At 41.6% G+C, this 13,361-nt stretch overlaps 3 protein-coding genes across 3 annotated transcripts in view; 2 read left to right on the forward strand and 1 right to left on the reverse strand.

Annotated features, from left to right (window-relative positions):
- xpo4 (exportin 4) overlaps positions 1 to 3,491 on the forward strand; it is a 61,888-nt gene extending 58,397 nt beyond the window's left edge. The window contains exons 23-24 of the mRNA XM_073474092.1: positions 238 to 330; positions 1,671 to 3,491. Coding sequence (XP_073330193.1) covers positions 238 to 330; positions 1,671 to 1,868 — 291 coding nt within the window. The 3' untranslated portion in view covers positions 1,869 to 3,491. The remainder of the gene's footprint in view (positions 1 to 237; positions 331 to 1,670) is intronic.
- Positions 3,492 to 5,067: 1,576 nt separating this feature from the next.
- eef1akmt1 (EEF1A lysine methyltransferase 1) lies at positions 5,068 to 10,038 on the forward strand. The gene is made up of 5 exons (XM_073473482.1): positions 5,068 to 5,147; positions 6,646 to 6,838; positions 6,998 to 7,080; positions 7,787 to 8,076; positions 8,909 to 10,038. Exons 2-5 carry the CDS (start codon positions 6,692 to 6,694, stop codon positions 9,040 to 9,042), a joined length of 654 nt encoding a protein of 217 aa, XP_073329583.1. The 5' UTR covers positions 5,068 to 5,147; positions 6,646 to 6,691; the 3' UTR covers positions 9,043 to 10,038.
- An 866-nt stretch (positions 10,039 to 10,904) lies between these two features.
- il17d (interleukin 17d) lies at positions 10,905 to 13,060 on the reverse strand. The gene is made up of 2 exons (XM_073473484.1): positions 11,821 to 13,060; positions 10,905 to 11,707 (listed from the first exon to the last, which is right to left on the reverse strand). Exons 1-2 carry the CDS (start codon positions 12,129 to 12,131, stop codon positions 11,389 to 11,391), a joined length of 630 nt encoding a protein of 209 aa, XP_073329585.1. The 5' UTR covers positions 12,132 to 13,060; the 3' UTR covers positions 10,905 to 11,388.
- Between the last annotated feature and the right edge of the window lie 301 nt (positions 13,061 to 13,361).

Here is a 13,361-nt window from a genome sequence, read left to right on the forward strand (position 1 = left end):
CACATGAGAGTGGAATCTTATCTAACTGTCAGCAAAAAAGCCATTTCCCAAAATATGGAACTATTTCTGTAAAAGTTTTTTAAGAAAAGCTGGAATGAAATCAGAGCAGCAGTGAGTCAATACCATGTGCTGTTTTACTGTTGAATCCATGTTGTTGAAAAACAAATATGGATGTAGACTTTTGCTTCATAACAATGTTCTTTCTCACTCTGTGTGCTTCATCGTCTGAACCTCCAGTTGGTGTTTGACATGCTGGTCCTGCAAAAACACAACACAGAGATGACTGTGGCAGCAGGAGAAGCTTTCTACACACTCGTGTGCCTGCACCAGGTGAGTTAACAACACAGAGCACCTGTCAGCAGCAGGATGCTCCAGTAGTTCCACCTGCTGATATCCAGAGGAGAAATGCTGTCTCAGTGCTGAGTGGCAATGAAACAATCTAATGAAAATAATATCACTAGACGAGAGATATCAGCTCATAGAAAGCTGACTTGTGTTCAGGTCTTATATATAAAATGATAAAGTTGCTCAAATAACTGACTGACTAAATAAGTAAATAAAATACATTTTTGGATGGACACAGTTTCCCGACAGTCCACTTCATGAACAGCATTGGTGACACTTTTCCAAGCTGTGACTTTGCTCTCCACCTAAACTTTAAAGAATCAGTCCAAAGATAATTTAATGTCAGATGTCCTCTGGAGAAAAGCTGTCCTTCTATGATTGATCCATATGACTAAACATCTTGTTTGCACAGCAAGTAGTTTATAAAACTCACCAATAGTTTCAGCGAATTTGAGTTTTCTGAGATTTAAAAACAACTTGTTTCGCCACAATGATTTGATGAATCAACCTGGTATACTGAGGAAAATGTTCATGAAATTATATATAAGCCGATAAACATAAATAAGCACTGTTTTCATAAGTGATGTCTGACAGGCTCTCAACAGCAGCAGGAGGCAGACACATTTTACGAATGACACCAAACACCCTCTAGTGGTCAGTCTGCATCATAGCACATAACTCAGTGTCGCACTACATAAAATTCAGTTTTCCTGTAATGTAAACAGACCAGATACATATAAATATAAGTAGACATAAGAAATTACTAATACTGGTGTTTATTGATTTTAGTATGTTTTATCTGTTGTTCTTGTCATGCATCACTTTTATATAGTAGATCAGGCCTCTTCAGCTCTTTATTTAGAAGGGCCAGATCGAAAAGATTGAAGTACTTTCTTTCTTAGTTTCACATTTTAAAAAGAAACATTATTTTACATTAACATTACTAAGTGCCTGGAAAAAATGCACCTTTGTTATTTAGAGGAAGTTGTCAGTTTGATTCTCGTTAATTTTCTCTGCTTAAACAGCCTGAGTTAAACTTTTAAATGAAAATAAGAGTATTTTTGTGCTTAGCAACAGACATAACTAATAAATGGGTTAATAAGCCGATGAACAAAATGATCAAAGGACCAGAATGAAGTTGTTAAAGGGCCACATTTGGCCCACAGGCTGCCAGTTGAATAGGTATAGTAGATGTTGATCATATATTTAGGAGGGCATTAATCTTGTGTCAGTCAACAGTAGAGAGATGGCAGGATGTGAGGGGCTCGTCTGTTAACTATCTTTATTTGACCCTGAGCTGATGGTCTGTTTCTCCTCTCTGTCAGGCGGAGTACTCAGAACTGGTGGAGACCCTGCTCTCCTCACAGAGAGACGCCGTCATCTACCAGCGGCTGGCCGACGCCTTCAACAAGCTGACGGCCAGCAGCACGCCGCCCACCATGGACCGCAAGCAGAAAGTGGCCTTCCTCAAGAGCCTGGAGGAGTTTGTGGCCAATGTGGGCGGCCTGCTCTGCATGAAATAACCACTGGAAACCGACTCCGCCTCCACTCATCGTTTTGAAAAGCAACCAATCAAAAAAACCCACCTGCTTCATCCCTAAGAACTATGGGTAGAAGAGACGGCTCGAAGCCTGTGAGGAACTCTGTCTCTCTGCCTGCAGGGATCCATCTCATGCCTGAATGTCGAACATGTTTTCGCCTCCTCGGATTTCTTTTTTGTTTTGTTTTCCTTCCCATCCATGTCACCCCAGGCGCCGCCCTTCCATCATGATTGACGGACTTGATGACGATGATGTGGTAACCATGGAGACAGAACTGCAGAGCAGATGGACTCAGCCGGAGGATCCTGCCCTGTTCACTGAAATGACGGAGCACTGACCATCATGGCGACGAGAGGTGGACCAGCAGCTGATGTCAACGACCTTGCGTACCTGGAGGCTGCCAGAGCACATGCACGCGCACGCACACACACACACACACACACACACACACACACACACACACACACACACACACACACACACACACAGTGACTGAGGGTAAAACAGGTCGCTGTTGGTGGAAATTAAATACGTTTTTCTTTTTTTCCAGAGTGAGGTTTTGTAGTTGAGGGTGTTAGAGGGGCCATTTTGTTTCAAGAATGCCATGGTGACAACCTCCTACCCAATGTACACACACACACACACATACACACTTCATATTAACAGTTTCCATTCTTAGGCACACACACACACACACACACAGACACACACACACATATGCCACCCCAATCTTTCCCAGAGTGCCTTTGTTTTGTTGATTGTTCTGTGTGTGTGCGTGTGTGAATCGTGTCATACATCAACTGACAACAAACAACAACTGTGCCTGTCATTCACCAAGAATACAGCAGATGCACACACACTCACTCAAAAAACGCACATGCACACACATGCGATATGTTGCCATGACAACAAAGGTTTGTCTTGCCTGGCTGTCTTTGGGGTTGCTGAACCACACAGCACAGGAGGCCGTTGGTTTGTTGGCGATGACAGAAAACCAAAATCGGAATATAATGTTTTCAAATCTGAACCTGACAAATGTTTGTTAAAAAAACAAAAACATGACTGAAATGTTTTTATATGCCAGTTGATGGCAGGAAGAGTTGATTGAGTTCAACATTGTATGAATTCAGCTGGGGGGAGCAACGTTCTCTGTGTTGACCTTTGCGGTTTGATATTTTTTCTCTATTTGGATTGTAGTATTACGTTGCGGCCCCCCTCCCAATGGACAGACGAAGGCCCACGAAGGATCGGGCCTCTAAAGTTTAGCAGATTAATTTCAGTAGTATTTTTCTACAGCAGCAGATCCACCCTATCTCTCTTCAACACACACACACACTGGATTGAAGCAAAGACTGTTTGAGTTGAAGGACAGCAATAACAAACCAAATAAAAAGGAACAGAGCCACTTGTTGAAGCATTATGTTGGAGACAGACTCCTCCTCATTCAGAGCACTATCCTGGTTATTGTAGAATGGCTGTTTTGTTAATGAAGTGTAAAAGTGTACATAAACTTATTGTATAAAACCTTCTGGCCTCTTCATTTCCCTTCATGTCGTCTCTGTTGTCTTTTGTCTACTTAAGAAATAAATAAAGTTATTGAATATTCTTTTTTAATATACTTTATTTTTTCAAGAGAACATTGAAATACAGAAAAAAAAAAGTGCAGCACCTAGAAACAGTTGGTCACATTTGTATTTATACAAACAGTTGCATTGATATATATATATATACATACATATGGTAAATATTCAGTGATCATCTTGTGAGGTCACATACACAATCCATTTTTCCCAGTACCTCAGGAATGTAACAGTCTGTAAATTTAATAAAAAAGTTCCATCCCTTGAATAGTAGTAGCAATATCTATCCTGTCAGTCTTTGTTGGAGGTTCAGCCTGTAACCATTTTGTGTTGCAGCTTTTGTGCTGGCAGTTAATAATATCTTTAGTGGGTATTTATCTTGGGCCAAAAGATGAGCTGCGATGTTGCCCAAATAAATTGTAGTAAAAGAGCCGTCATCACCAAATATGTTTTGTATTGCTTGTGTTGCCTCCTGCCAATACGAGCGAATGGCTGGGCAGCCCAAGAATATGCGGAAATGATCTGCCAGCTGTTCACCACATTTCCTCCGGCATAGACCTCTTTCCATCACATCTGTCTGTACACTTTTTAGCTTAAGGGTTACAAAATATCTAATCAAATACCTTCAACAGAGCTCTCTCCAAAGGCCTGGTCTTGTGGAAGATGATTAGATAGAACACAAGTTCAACTAGTCCTCTGAGATGACAAGCCCACATTCCTTCTTCCATTTTAGCTTAATCTTATTCGTTGAATGTTTCCTGTTGTCTTTATATTGATTATACTCTGTAACACCAAATATTTCATCTTCCAGACATGTTGGTAGCTGTTATTCAAGATAAGCAGGACTTTGGAGGTAAAATATCACCTGTCTAGCTCATGAAATGAATAACTGAGTTGCAGTGCTGTACTGACAGGTCTTTCTATAATGCTTTTCATCCCATTTAGAGATATTAGGGTAGCCTAGGTAACAGACACACCTCTGTATAATGCAACACAGTTAAACAGCACCACAATCTACACACTCCTTAATGACTGTCAGTTGAATCAACAACTTTAAAACAGTTTCAACAAAACCTGAACATTACGACCGTCATGAAGACGAGGTTTAGAACAAGACTTTTGCTTTACACAGTGCATCATTTTATGAAACAGATTATTTTGTTTTTTCTGTGAACGTAGCACAAAAGGACTCAAACTACACTAAATACATTAATATTTTATTAATTTTAGCTGAGTGTACCTAATAATCTGGCAACATCATGTTTATTTTTCCACACTTACTGAGACTGAAGTTAAGATAACTGTCACACCCTTGTATTTAGATGATGTCACCAACTTATTTAAGGATTTGCATTTTTTGCTGGCAGTGTTTGAAATATTGTTTTGAACTAAAGTTGAATGTCAAACCTACAGTGATTCTTCTGTTTAAGGCCAAATCTGTCATTATTTTTGATTATTCACAAACAGCTGAGGCGTTTAGCTACAGCACATCTCTGTGTGTTCACTGGTCTCAACTGAAAATAAAGCACAGTGAGAGAGAAACAGCCAGATAGAGACTTTTGTCCCTCCGCAAGAGCCATACTTTCTGGATTTACGTCATCGCGCCGCGACTTCTCACATGTTCACAACACAGCAGCGGTGAAGTAAAGTGCTCGTCGGGCTCGGGACCAGTTTCTGACAGGTCTGCTCATTTTTCCTCTCGTCATTTCTGTCATTCAGTCATCAGACTCTCCCCCACAAATGTAAATGATGCGTTCTTGTTCTAATTAAATAAAAATGTCGGGGATAATTGAAGAGTGTTAACCAGGTGTGTTTGTAGTTTTCAAACGTACAGTGTCTGTCCGTCAAATTTGAATTAATACACGTGTAAAGCTATGCAAGGTAAATATTAAAACGTTAAAAATATCCGTGGTGGTAGAAATAGTATGTTACAAAAGGAGTGAAGAGGAAAAAAATCTACTGTAGTAGACGACACAAATGTCCACATGTCAAATATGTGGTGAGAAAAGGGATAAATAATGCAGAACAGTTTAAGCCTGGAGCTAAACTGCATTACTTGAATAATGACTTGGAGCTAAACTGCATTACTTGAATAATGACTTGGAGCTAAACTGCATTGCTGACTTAACATTGTATGAAGAAGCAGATGAACAAATATGAAGAGTTCGAAGAGTAGCAGAGTATGAATAGCTGTTAAAATGGGAAAGAGATTAAGAACACAGTTTAAGCCTGGAGCTGAACTGCATTGCTTACTTTGTTTGAAGAAGCAGCTGAACAAGAATGAAGAGCTGAAAAAGTGGGAAAGAGTCAATCACTATGAATGGGACTGAAAAGTTGAATAAACCCCATAATGTATTAAAAAGTGGAACATTTTACTCTCTCTCTGTGTGTGTGTGTGTGTGTGTGTGTGTGTGTGTGTGTGTGTGTGTGTGTGTGTGTGTGTGTATGTTTTAATCTCGTACTGCTGCTTGAACCTCAAAGACAGTGACTCCTATCGCCTAAAAGGTGACATGATAAGAAACAGGAGACCCTGCTGAGTGCACTGTGCTCAGAATAATGATAAAGATTCTTGTTTTTGTGTAAAAGAACACATGGTGTTATGCTGGAAGCATTCACACCAACAAGGTCAGAGCAGCAATTATTGTGTCTTTAATGCGACTCTCATTTCCACAGTCCACAGAGCATCAAGAAGAGAAACCTGAAAACAAAACAATGTCTCAAAACACTGAAATGACATCAATCCAAATTCAATGACAAAAATAGAAAACCAGTATAACAGTGAAGAAATCCATACATATGCCCAATCCTGTGTGTGTGGCTGTTTTCTGCTGTGTCTCTACTCTAATGTGTTGTGAAGTCAGTCTTAATGACATTGCCTAATTAAATTAAATTAAATTAAATTAAGGTGGAAAATATAAACATCATATGTAAAATAACCAAATTGATGTTCAGTGCAGTGACCTGTGATTGTATGTCATGCTTTTTTTTTTAAATAAAACATCTTTGAATATGTTAAACAAAATCTTTACCTTCCATTTTCTTGGATAAATTAATTTGGGCAACAGATTGTTTTTAAACTACAGCACAGTATGATCATGTCATCACTATATAATTGTATGGGAAGTCAGTAAACAATCATTCCTAGTTACTGCCCTGTTATTGAGGTGCTTTTCTTTTAGTTTCAGGTTTTCTGCTCCTTCGTTGTGTTCCCCTCCTCTATCAGCCATGAGTGACAGTGATGACGACGTCCCCGCGCTGTCAGCTCACACTCTGGCCGCCCTGCAGGAGTTTTACAATGAGACCAGGACCACCGAGGCTCACAGCACCACACCATCAGACCAGTTCGCTGTGGGAGCGGTGGAGGAGGACTGGGTGAGTTTACAGGATTTAGTGACAGGAGACAGAAACATTTAGAAACTGCTGAAGCATCAGTCGGATGTGTTTTCTTTCTTTTCTTTTTTTAACCTAATAATTCTCATTATGAATTATTCGTACATTTTTATTCTGTGCGTGTGTGTTTGTGTCCGTCAGAGGATGAGCCAGTTCTGGTACAGCGACGAGACAGCGACTAATTTAGCGGAGGAGGTCATACGTGAAGCTGGAGAGGGAGGCAGGTAAAACCACACACACACACACACTGAGTGCCAATCCCTCATTTTTAGATCAGTAATTCTCAATCCAGGTGTCGCAAGATAAACCCTACAGCTCACAAGACAATATGTAGTTAGAAATTCAAACTCAGAATTTTAATAATTACGATATTAATGAGGTAATAAAACAAACTCTTTTTTTTTCTATAGCTGAATAAACAAGCTGTTCTTTCAGTCTTCCTCCACAAATGAAGCATAAATGAATGGCCGTAACCTCATCTCCCTGTCGTTTCTTAGTTTGGAATCCGTAGTATTCACATACATTCGATTAAACTTGATTTAATGTGCAAGCCATGCCTCCAGCCATGGTGACAGGCAGAAAACAATTATAGAACTACACATCAGCGAGCTAGACAGCTTCATCAAGTCATTTATTTGAGGATATTTACGATTATCTCGATTCATGATTACCCAATAATGAAAATTCACCATGAGTCTTTCTTATGGTCTCATCCCTATATGTGTGTGTAGAAACTGTTTCATCTGTCTTCTGTGATGGATGGATTCTGATCCTTTAGCATCAGAACAAAATGGCAGCTGTAGAAAAAGAAGTCCTTACACTGTGTGTTTGACCAGTTACACACAGGAACATAAAAATTCCAAGGTTTAAGCTTCATCTCCAACATGAGTGTTAAGTGTCTTTATATTTCGTGTTTGTTTTTACTCGTAGGATAGCGTGTGTGAGTGCGCCCAGTGTGTACCAGAAGTTAAAGCAAGGTGTAGTGGACGGCTCGGACCGGGTGTCTTCCGTCGTGTTGGAGTACGACCGCCGCTTCGCCACCTACGGCGATGACTTCATCTTCTATGACTACAAGGAGCCGCTGTCTTTTTCGGCCAGCGTGGCTCCTCAGAGCTTCGACATCGTCCTTGCCGACCCACCGTACCTGTCTGAGGAGTGTCTGAGCAAAGTGGCCGAAACCATCAAATACCTGAGCAAAGGCAAAGTGCTGCTGTGCACAGGTGAGAGGGAGGAGGGGCTCAGTTTGCATTATTATTATATTAAGTCACAGAAATAAGCGCCTGTTTCACTTTATGATAAATCTCTGACGAAGAGACACTGTGTTAGATATGGTGTACATGTTGGCTCAGTTTCTACTTGCGACAAAGTATTGAATGAATAAAAAAAGTAAACATAAAAATAATTTAGAATTCATGCTATTAATCCTCTATATCTTTAATATTTTAGTTTAATTTAGTACTGGTACCATTTTAATGGCCACTGCAAGGTGAAATAGCTCAGCAGTAAAGTGAAGTAAGACGGTCACCTCTAATGTTATATAAAATACTTGTTGTTTTATAAATGTTTTCTAAAACATTTTATCGTTTGTTAACAGTGAAATAACTATTAACTAACCTTTAATCAGCTATAAATGTACCATTTATTAATGATGGTTATTACAGAGTGTTACCTGCTAGCTTTGTATTGATGAAACTGTTTAATATCCACACCAATATGAAAACTGAGGTTTGTGTGTCCACACTCATGGTGTGAAAAACTGATCAGCTCTGAGTTCTAACATCAGTAATCTTTGAAAACCCAGCCGACAACTGACCGTCTTGTTCTGCTGTTTTTGATTTTATATGTAGTCAAATTTCATCAATTTTGAGGATAAACGAGCCGATCCCGGCACAATGAGCACATTGTTTGCAGTCTGCGACAGTCTCTCATGTTTGTCTACACATAGAGGCTTTAAACTGATATCACTCATGTTGAACCTACACTTTAGTGAAAAGAAAGTGAGCAGCAGAAACGTTTTGAGTGTCCTGTGACGTCTGATCTTTGTGTCTGCAGGAGCCATCATGGAGGATGTGGCCAAAGATCTTCTGGATGTAAAAATGTGCGGCTTCCTGCCGAAACACAACAAAAACTTGTCCAATGAGTTCCGCTGTTTTGTCAACTATCCGTCTCTCCTGCTGTCCTGCTGAGGACCTGAACGTCAGCCAGGTGGACGGAGGACGTCACTCAGAGATGTTCCAGTACAGTGTCTCACAGCTCGTACTGTTCAGGAATGAAGGGATGTATTAAGGAGGTGGACGTGTTCAGTGTTCATTTTATCTCTTAATGTTTACATTTGGACTTGAAAACAATTATTTAATCCATGAGAGTTTAATTGACTTTAATTTTGGACAATAGTGTGAGTTGATATCAAGCAGGAAACAGCAAATATATGATTATTCCATGTTCATGTGGAGCACAACTCAGCTTTTGAAAACAGCTGTATTTCATCTTCTGTTGCTCTCAGGATGCTTTGTGAGGTCCCTCCACTGTATGGCAGAACAGAACTACATTCCCCTCAAGTACCTTTAAATTCTAAAGATGGAAAATCACTCAGTCTGCTGTTACTGATTAGCAGCATGGCAGAGAGTTTCAGTTTGGCAGAATACTTGTTATAAGACTGTCTTCATTTTTATTTTTCTGAAGCCATGTCCTTGCTGAATGCACACTGGGAGATAAGCACGAGACATGATGTAGACCAGTACAAGATGGAGTTTGTGGCATCACATCCAAGTTGAACAAACAAGCAACAGAGAGGTAAAGAGAGTGCACAAGAGGCCCAGAGTGAGAGAAATAAACTGTATATTTAATAGGAGTCTTTACACACATGTACTGCTGCTCTACCAGAGGAGACACCAGAGTGCTGAAGAGTTGAGCCAGAGAATAAAAACCTTTTGTCATGTTTCATTTGATTCCTCATCGGAGGAGCAGCAGCTGTTTAACAAGAAGAAAGATGCAGGAAGAATAAATTAAAAAAGGAAAGACATTCATATTGTAGGCCTGTTTATTCTCCTAAACACGTTCATGATGTCATGACGACATCAGCTGAGAGGATTTCTGGGATATTGCAAATGTTATCAGTTCCTGTCTCCTAAAAATGCTGAGTGTGATGGGGAAATAAACAAGTGGTCAGTTTTGGTTGTACAGTCACTGGGAGAGGTGAGCTAACTCTGCAGTCTGATGTGCTGAATGTGACTGCTCAGTCGTTTTGTTGGAGACAAGTAAAGTCATCTGGAGTACTTGACGTTTGAGTGACAAGTTGTTGTTCAAGTGTTGAATATGGATGTAGTCTCCATGCAGTCGAGTTTTGTCCTGGTGATCAGAGCAAAAGGCTCAACCTGCAGTTGTGTTTTCACATCAGCAGGAGGCAGCATTGATCAGGTTGTTGACAGTGGAATAAAATGCTTCATTCATTTGTTTGCTTTAATTTAAACAGTCCTTCCAAACTACAAGTAAACATGTTTAAATATCTGAAATGTCTAAATAATATTGTATCCATCTGTGCAGATAGTAATGATTAATTTGTCCATAAAATAAATTGAGATTTCTGCCTCCAGCCACAAACTATGGAGGAAAATGTGATTTGCATGAATTTCTCAAAATGTGGGCAAATAAAATCCAAACTATCTGCATGGCAGGGAACAAAAGCATCATACAGTAGGGTCAAAGAGTCTGAGACCACGAGTCAAATACTTCTCAATCACACCTCAAAGCTTCGACAGAACTACTTGAGAAGACTGAGGAGTCCTGACTGTCATGGACCTTCCTCCAGTCACCTGACCTCAACCATATTCAGCATTAATGTTCACAGGAAGCTTTGCGGAACACTGTCACATCATGCTGGAGTAACATGAGACAGCAGGTTTCACACTAACTTGTGGGGTCCATGCAGCTGGAGTGCAAACTGTCATTAAAGCACAACAGGGACAAAGCAAATACCGAGATATTCTGAAACTCTATCACATTCTAATCAAAATGCAAAATAGGAGCATCTTGACTGATGGTCCCAGGATTTTGGACCCCACTGTATGTTTTGTGTACTTTGGCTGAACCAACCCTTCAGATGTCATGTTGTACTTCAGAGTTTCATCTAGTCTTCTTTGGATTTTCAGGCCTATACAACAGTTGCAGATTCAGTTTTTCTCTACTTTGGATTTTGTGTCCTTGTACAACTATTTTGTCAAGTCCAGGTCAATACAATGTTTACATCCAAATGGCGTCATAACCAAAAGAGAGAAAGTGGAACAAATAAAAGTCTTCTTTAAGACTAAAACAGACAAACAGTCCTCATTTTCTTCCAGGTGATGTACTTTAAGTCAGTCTGCAGGAGCTCTGTCTAAACCATTCATCATCCCAATATTCAAACTTGTTCAGGGACAGTTTCAGAAGCTTCTCCTTCACAGGTAGGATCTCTTTGGATTGTTTTGAGTGTCAGTGGGGAAAGATGAAAACTTATAATCATGGATCAGGTGTAGAAATCCACAGCTCTGCTCCCTTCACACTTTGTTTCCCGCAGAGAGCTGTCCAGCCTTGGCCTCTGCTCTCTCCAGGCTCTGGTTGCTGGTCCTGCCGTCCCGCTGCTTCTCCAGCAGCGGCACACAGGTGCACCCCACCGCGATGGAGACGTAGATCTCTGTGTATGAGTGTCGGCCGCCGAGGCAGGAGCCGGTTCTCCTCAGGATGACAGACGGAGCGTAGACCGGAGTGCTGCGGTACAGCTCGCTCTCCTCACCGTGCGGGCCGACCAGACAGCCCTTACACAGGCAGTACGCCTCCGGGATGTGGCGGGGATACCTGGTGGGGTCGTAGGAGATCCTGGCAAAAGGAATTTAACAGATTCATTTTTCTTTTGCATAACCAGGTCAGAATACAAATTAGATAAAACCAAAACTAAAATCTTGCCCCTTGTATGATGCACCTGCTCTCACCTGTAGGCCCAGGGCGACATGCTGAGCAGGTTGACCGGGAGGCGGGTCTTCCTGTCGGTCGGGGACCGTGCGCTGGCCGGGCAGGTCAGGTTGAGTTTGTCCTGCGGCTCCAGCTGCAGGGCGTGATGGAAAGCGCTCATCACTCCCACCGAGAGACGCCCGAACATCTGCTCCAGGATCTCCTCCGGCAGGTCCAGGCAAGCCCGGGTCCTGCTGGCCTTCTTTCGTACCCGAGCTGCCCCGGCCGGCCAGCCCAGCAGCAGCAGCACGGCCAGGTGCAGCAGCAGCAGGACGCGGATCCGCTGAGGCATCACTGAGCGGTGTCGTGACAAAATGTGCCTCCACCGAAGAGGTCGCCCTGCGCTGCTATCGCCCTTCTTAAAAGTTGACGAGTAGATTATCAGGACACAAGAGACCTTCGTTCATGAGACAACTTCCCCCTTTAACAGGTCACTTTCCTCTGTTATAACCCGGTGAAATGTTGGAGGTGTTGGAGAGGCAGCGGCAGGCAAACAGTCCTCAGTCCTGGCTGGGTGACTGAGGCGGAGGCGCGCCGCCAGGGAAACTGCGGAAACATCTTGGCACAACGCGTCCACAGAGTCTCCAGGAGTAATAATTACCTCAGCATTAGAAATTATTACCGAGCTGGGAGTGAAACACCTGCTGCTCTCTGTTTAAGACGAAGAAAAGGCCACCGTGACTGTTTTCCTGTTGCTTTTCTCCACCGAAGTGTGCGTAAAATCCGACAGGAGCGTTTTTACGCGCAGGAACAGTCTGATCCACGTGCAGAGCGGGTCTAAATCAGTCTGAAGGTACTGACAGATAAAGTCCCGTCATAAACCTTCAGCCCCGGTGATGAAGGAGGTTCATGAGAGCAGCTCCCGGCGGCAGACTGTTGGCTGTGCTGCTGCAGCCTGGCTTCACACCAGAGTCTGCTGCACTTAGAGATAAACTGGATCCAACTTCTTCTGTCTGCTCTGGATTAACTAAGAAACCGTGACGTCAGGTCAAAAGACCACAAATTTCCCTGTCACGTGATGTTCACTTAGAATTTTGTCATTAAGATTTATGGGAGGCAACGAATTTCAATCACATAATGCATATGAAAAGCCACTCAATGCTTACTTCAGTTTACCCTCCACTAAATCTTCGGTTTCATCTGCTGCCTCGCCAGGGACAACATCACATCAGTAACTCAGACTGTCAGTGTGTTTTCTGTACTGGAGAAACTCACACAGCACATGGTTTGTGCTCAGAATGACACTGCTCACGTCTTTTTCTTCAATAGATAAAATATTTTCTCTTTTAATGAATAAAAAAAGAAATGAACAAACAAGAACAAAATAAATACAACACTACAAATAAACATACAAAATGCAGAGAGTAACAGAACAGGACCCAGACTGGATGGATTACAGAAGTTTTGTCATGTTGATGGATTTTCCAGATGAGAAAAGTATCAGAACAGTGAAACGTTTTTATTGTTTTGGCTCTGTGTCCCAACACTGAATCTAAAATGAAGAGCTGACAGCGAGGTTGAA

The sequence above is a fragment of the Pagrus major genome, chromosome 9 (genome assembly GCF_040436345.1).
Source record: "Pagrus major chromosome 9, Pma_NU_1.0".
Taxonomy (NCBI): domain Eukaryota; kingdom Metazoa; phylum Chordata; class Actinopteri; order Spariformes; family Sparidae; genus Pagrus; species Pagrus major.

Bases quoted from the DNA above. Each gene is read 5' to 3' on its own strand.
- eef1akmt1 (XM_073473482.1), top strand. From the start codon at position 6,692: ATGAGTGACAGTGATGACGACGTCCCCGCGCTGTCAGCTCACACTCTG. The intron at 7,081-7,786 runs GTAAAACCACAC...TTTTACTCGTAG, and splicing joins GAAGCTGGAGAGGGAGGCAG to GATAGCGTGTGTGAGTGCGC. The intron at 8,077-8,908 runs GTGAGAGGGAGG...TTGTGTCTGCAG, and splicing joins CAAAGTGCTGCTGTGCACAG to GAGCCATCATGGAGGATGTG.
- il17d (XM_073473484.1), bottom strand. From the start codon at position 12,131: ATGCCTCAGCGGATCCGCGTCCTGCTGCTGCTGCACCTGGCCGTGCTG. The intron at 11,708-11,820 runs GTGAGAGCAGGT...TCCTTTTGCCAG, and splicing joins ATGTCGCCCTGGGCCTACAG to GATCTCCTACGACCCCACCA.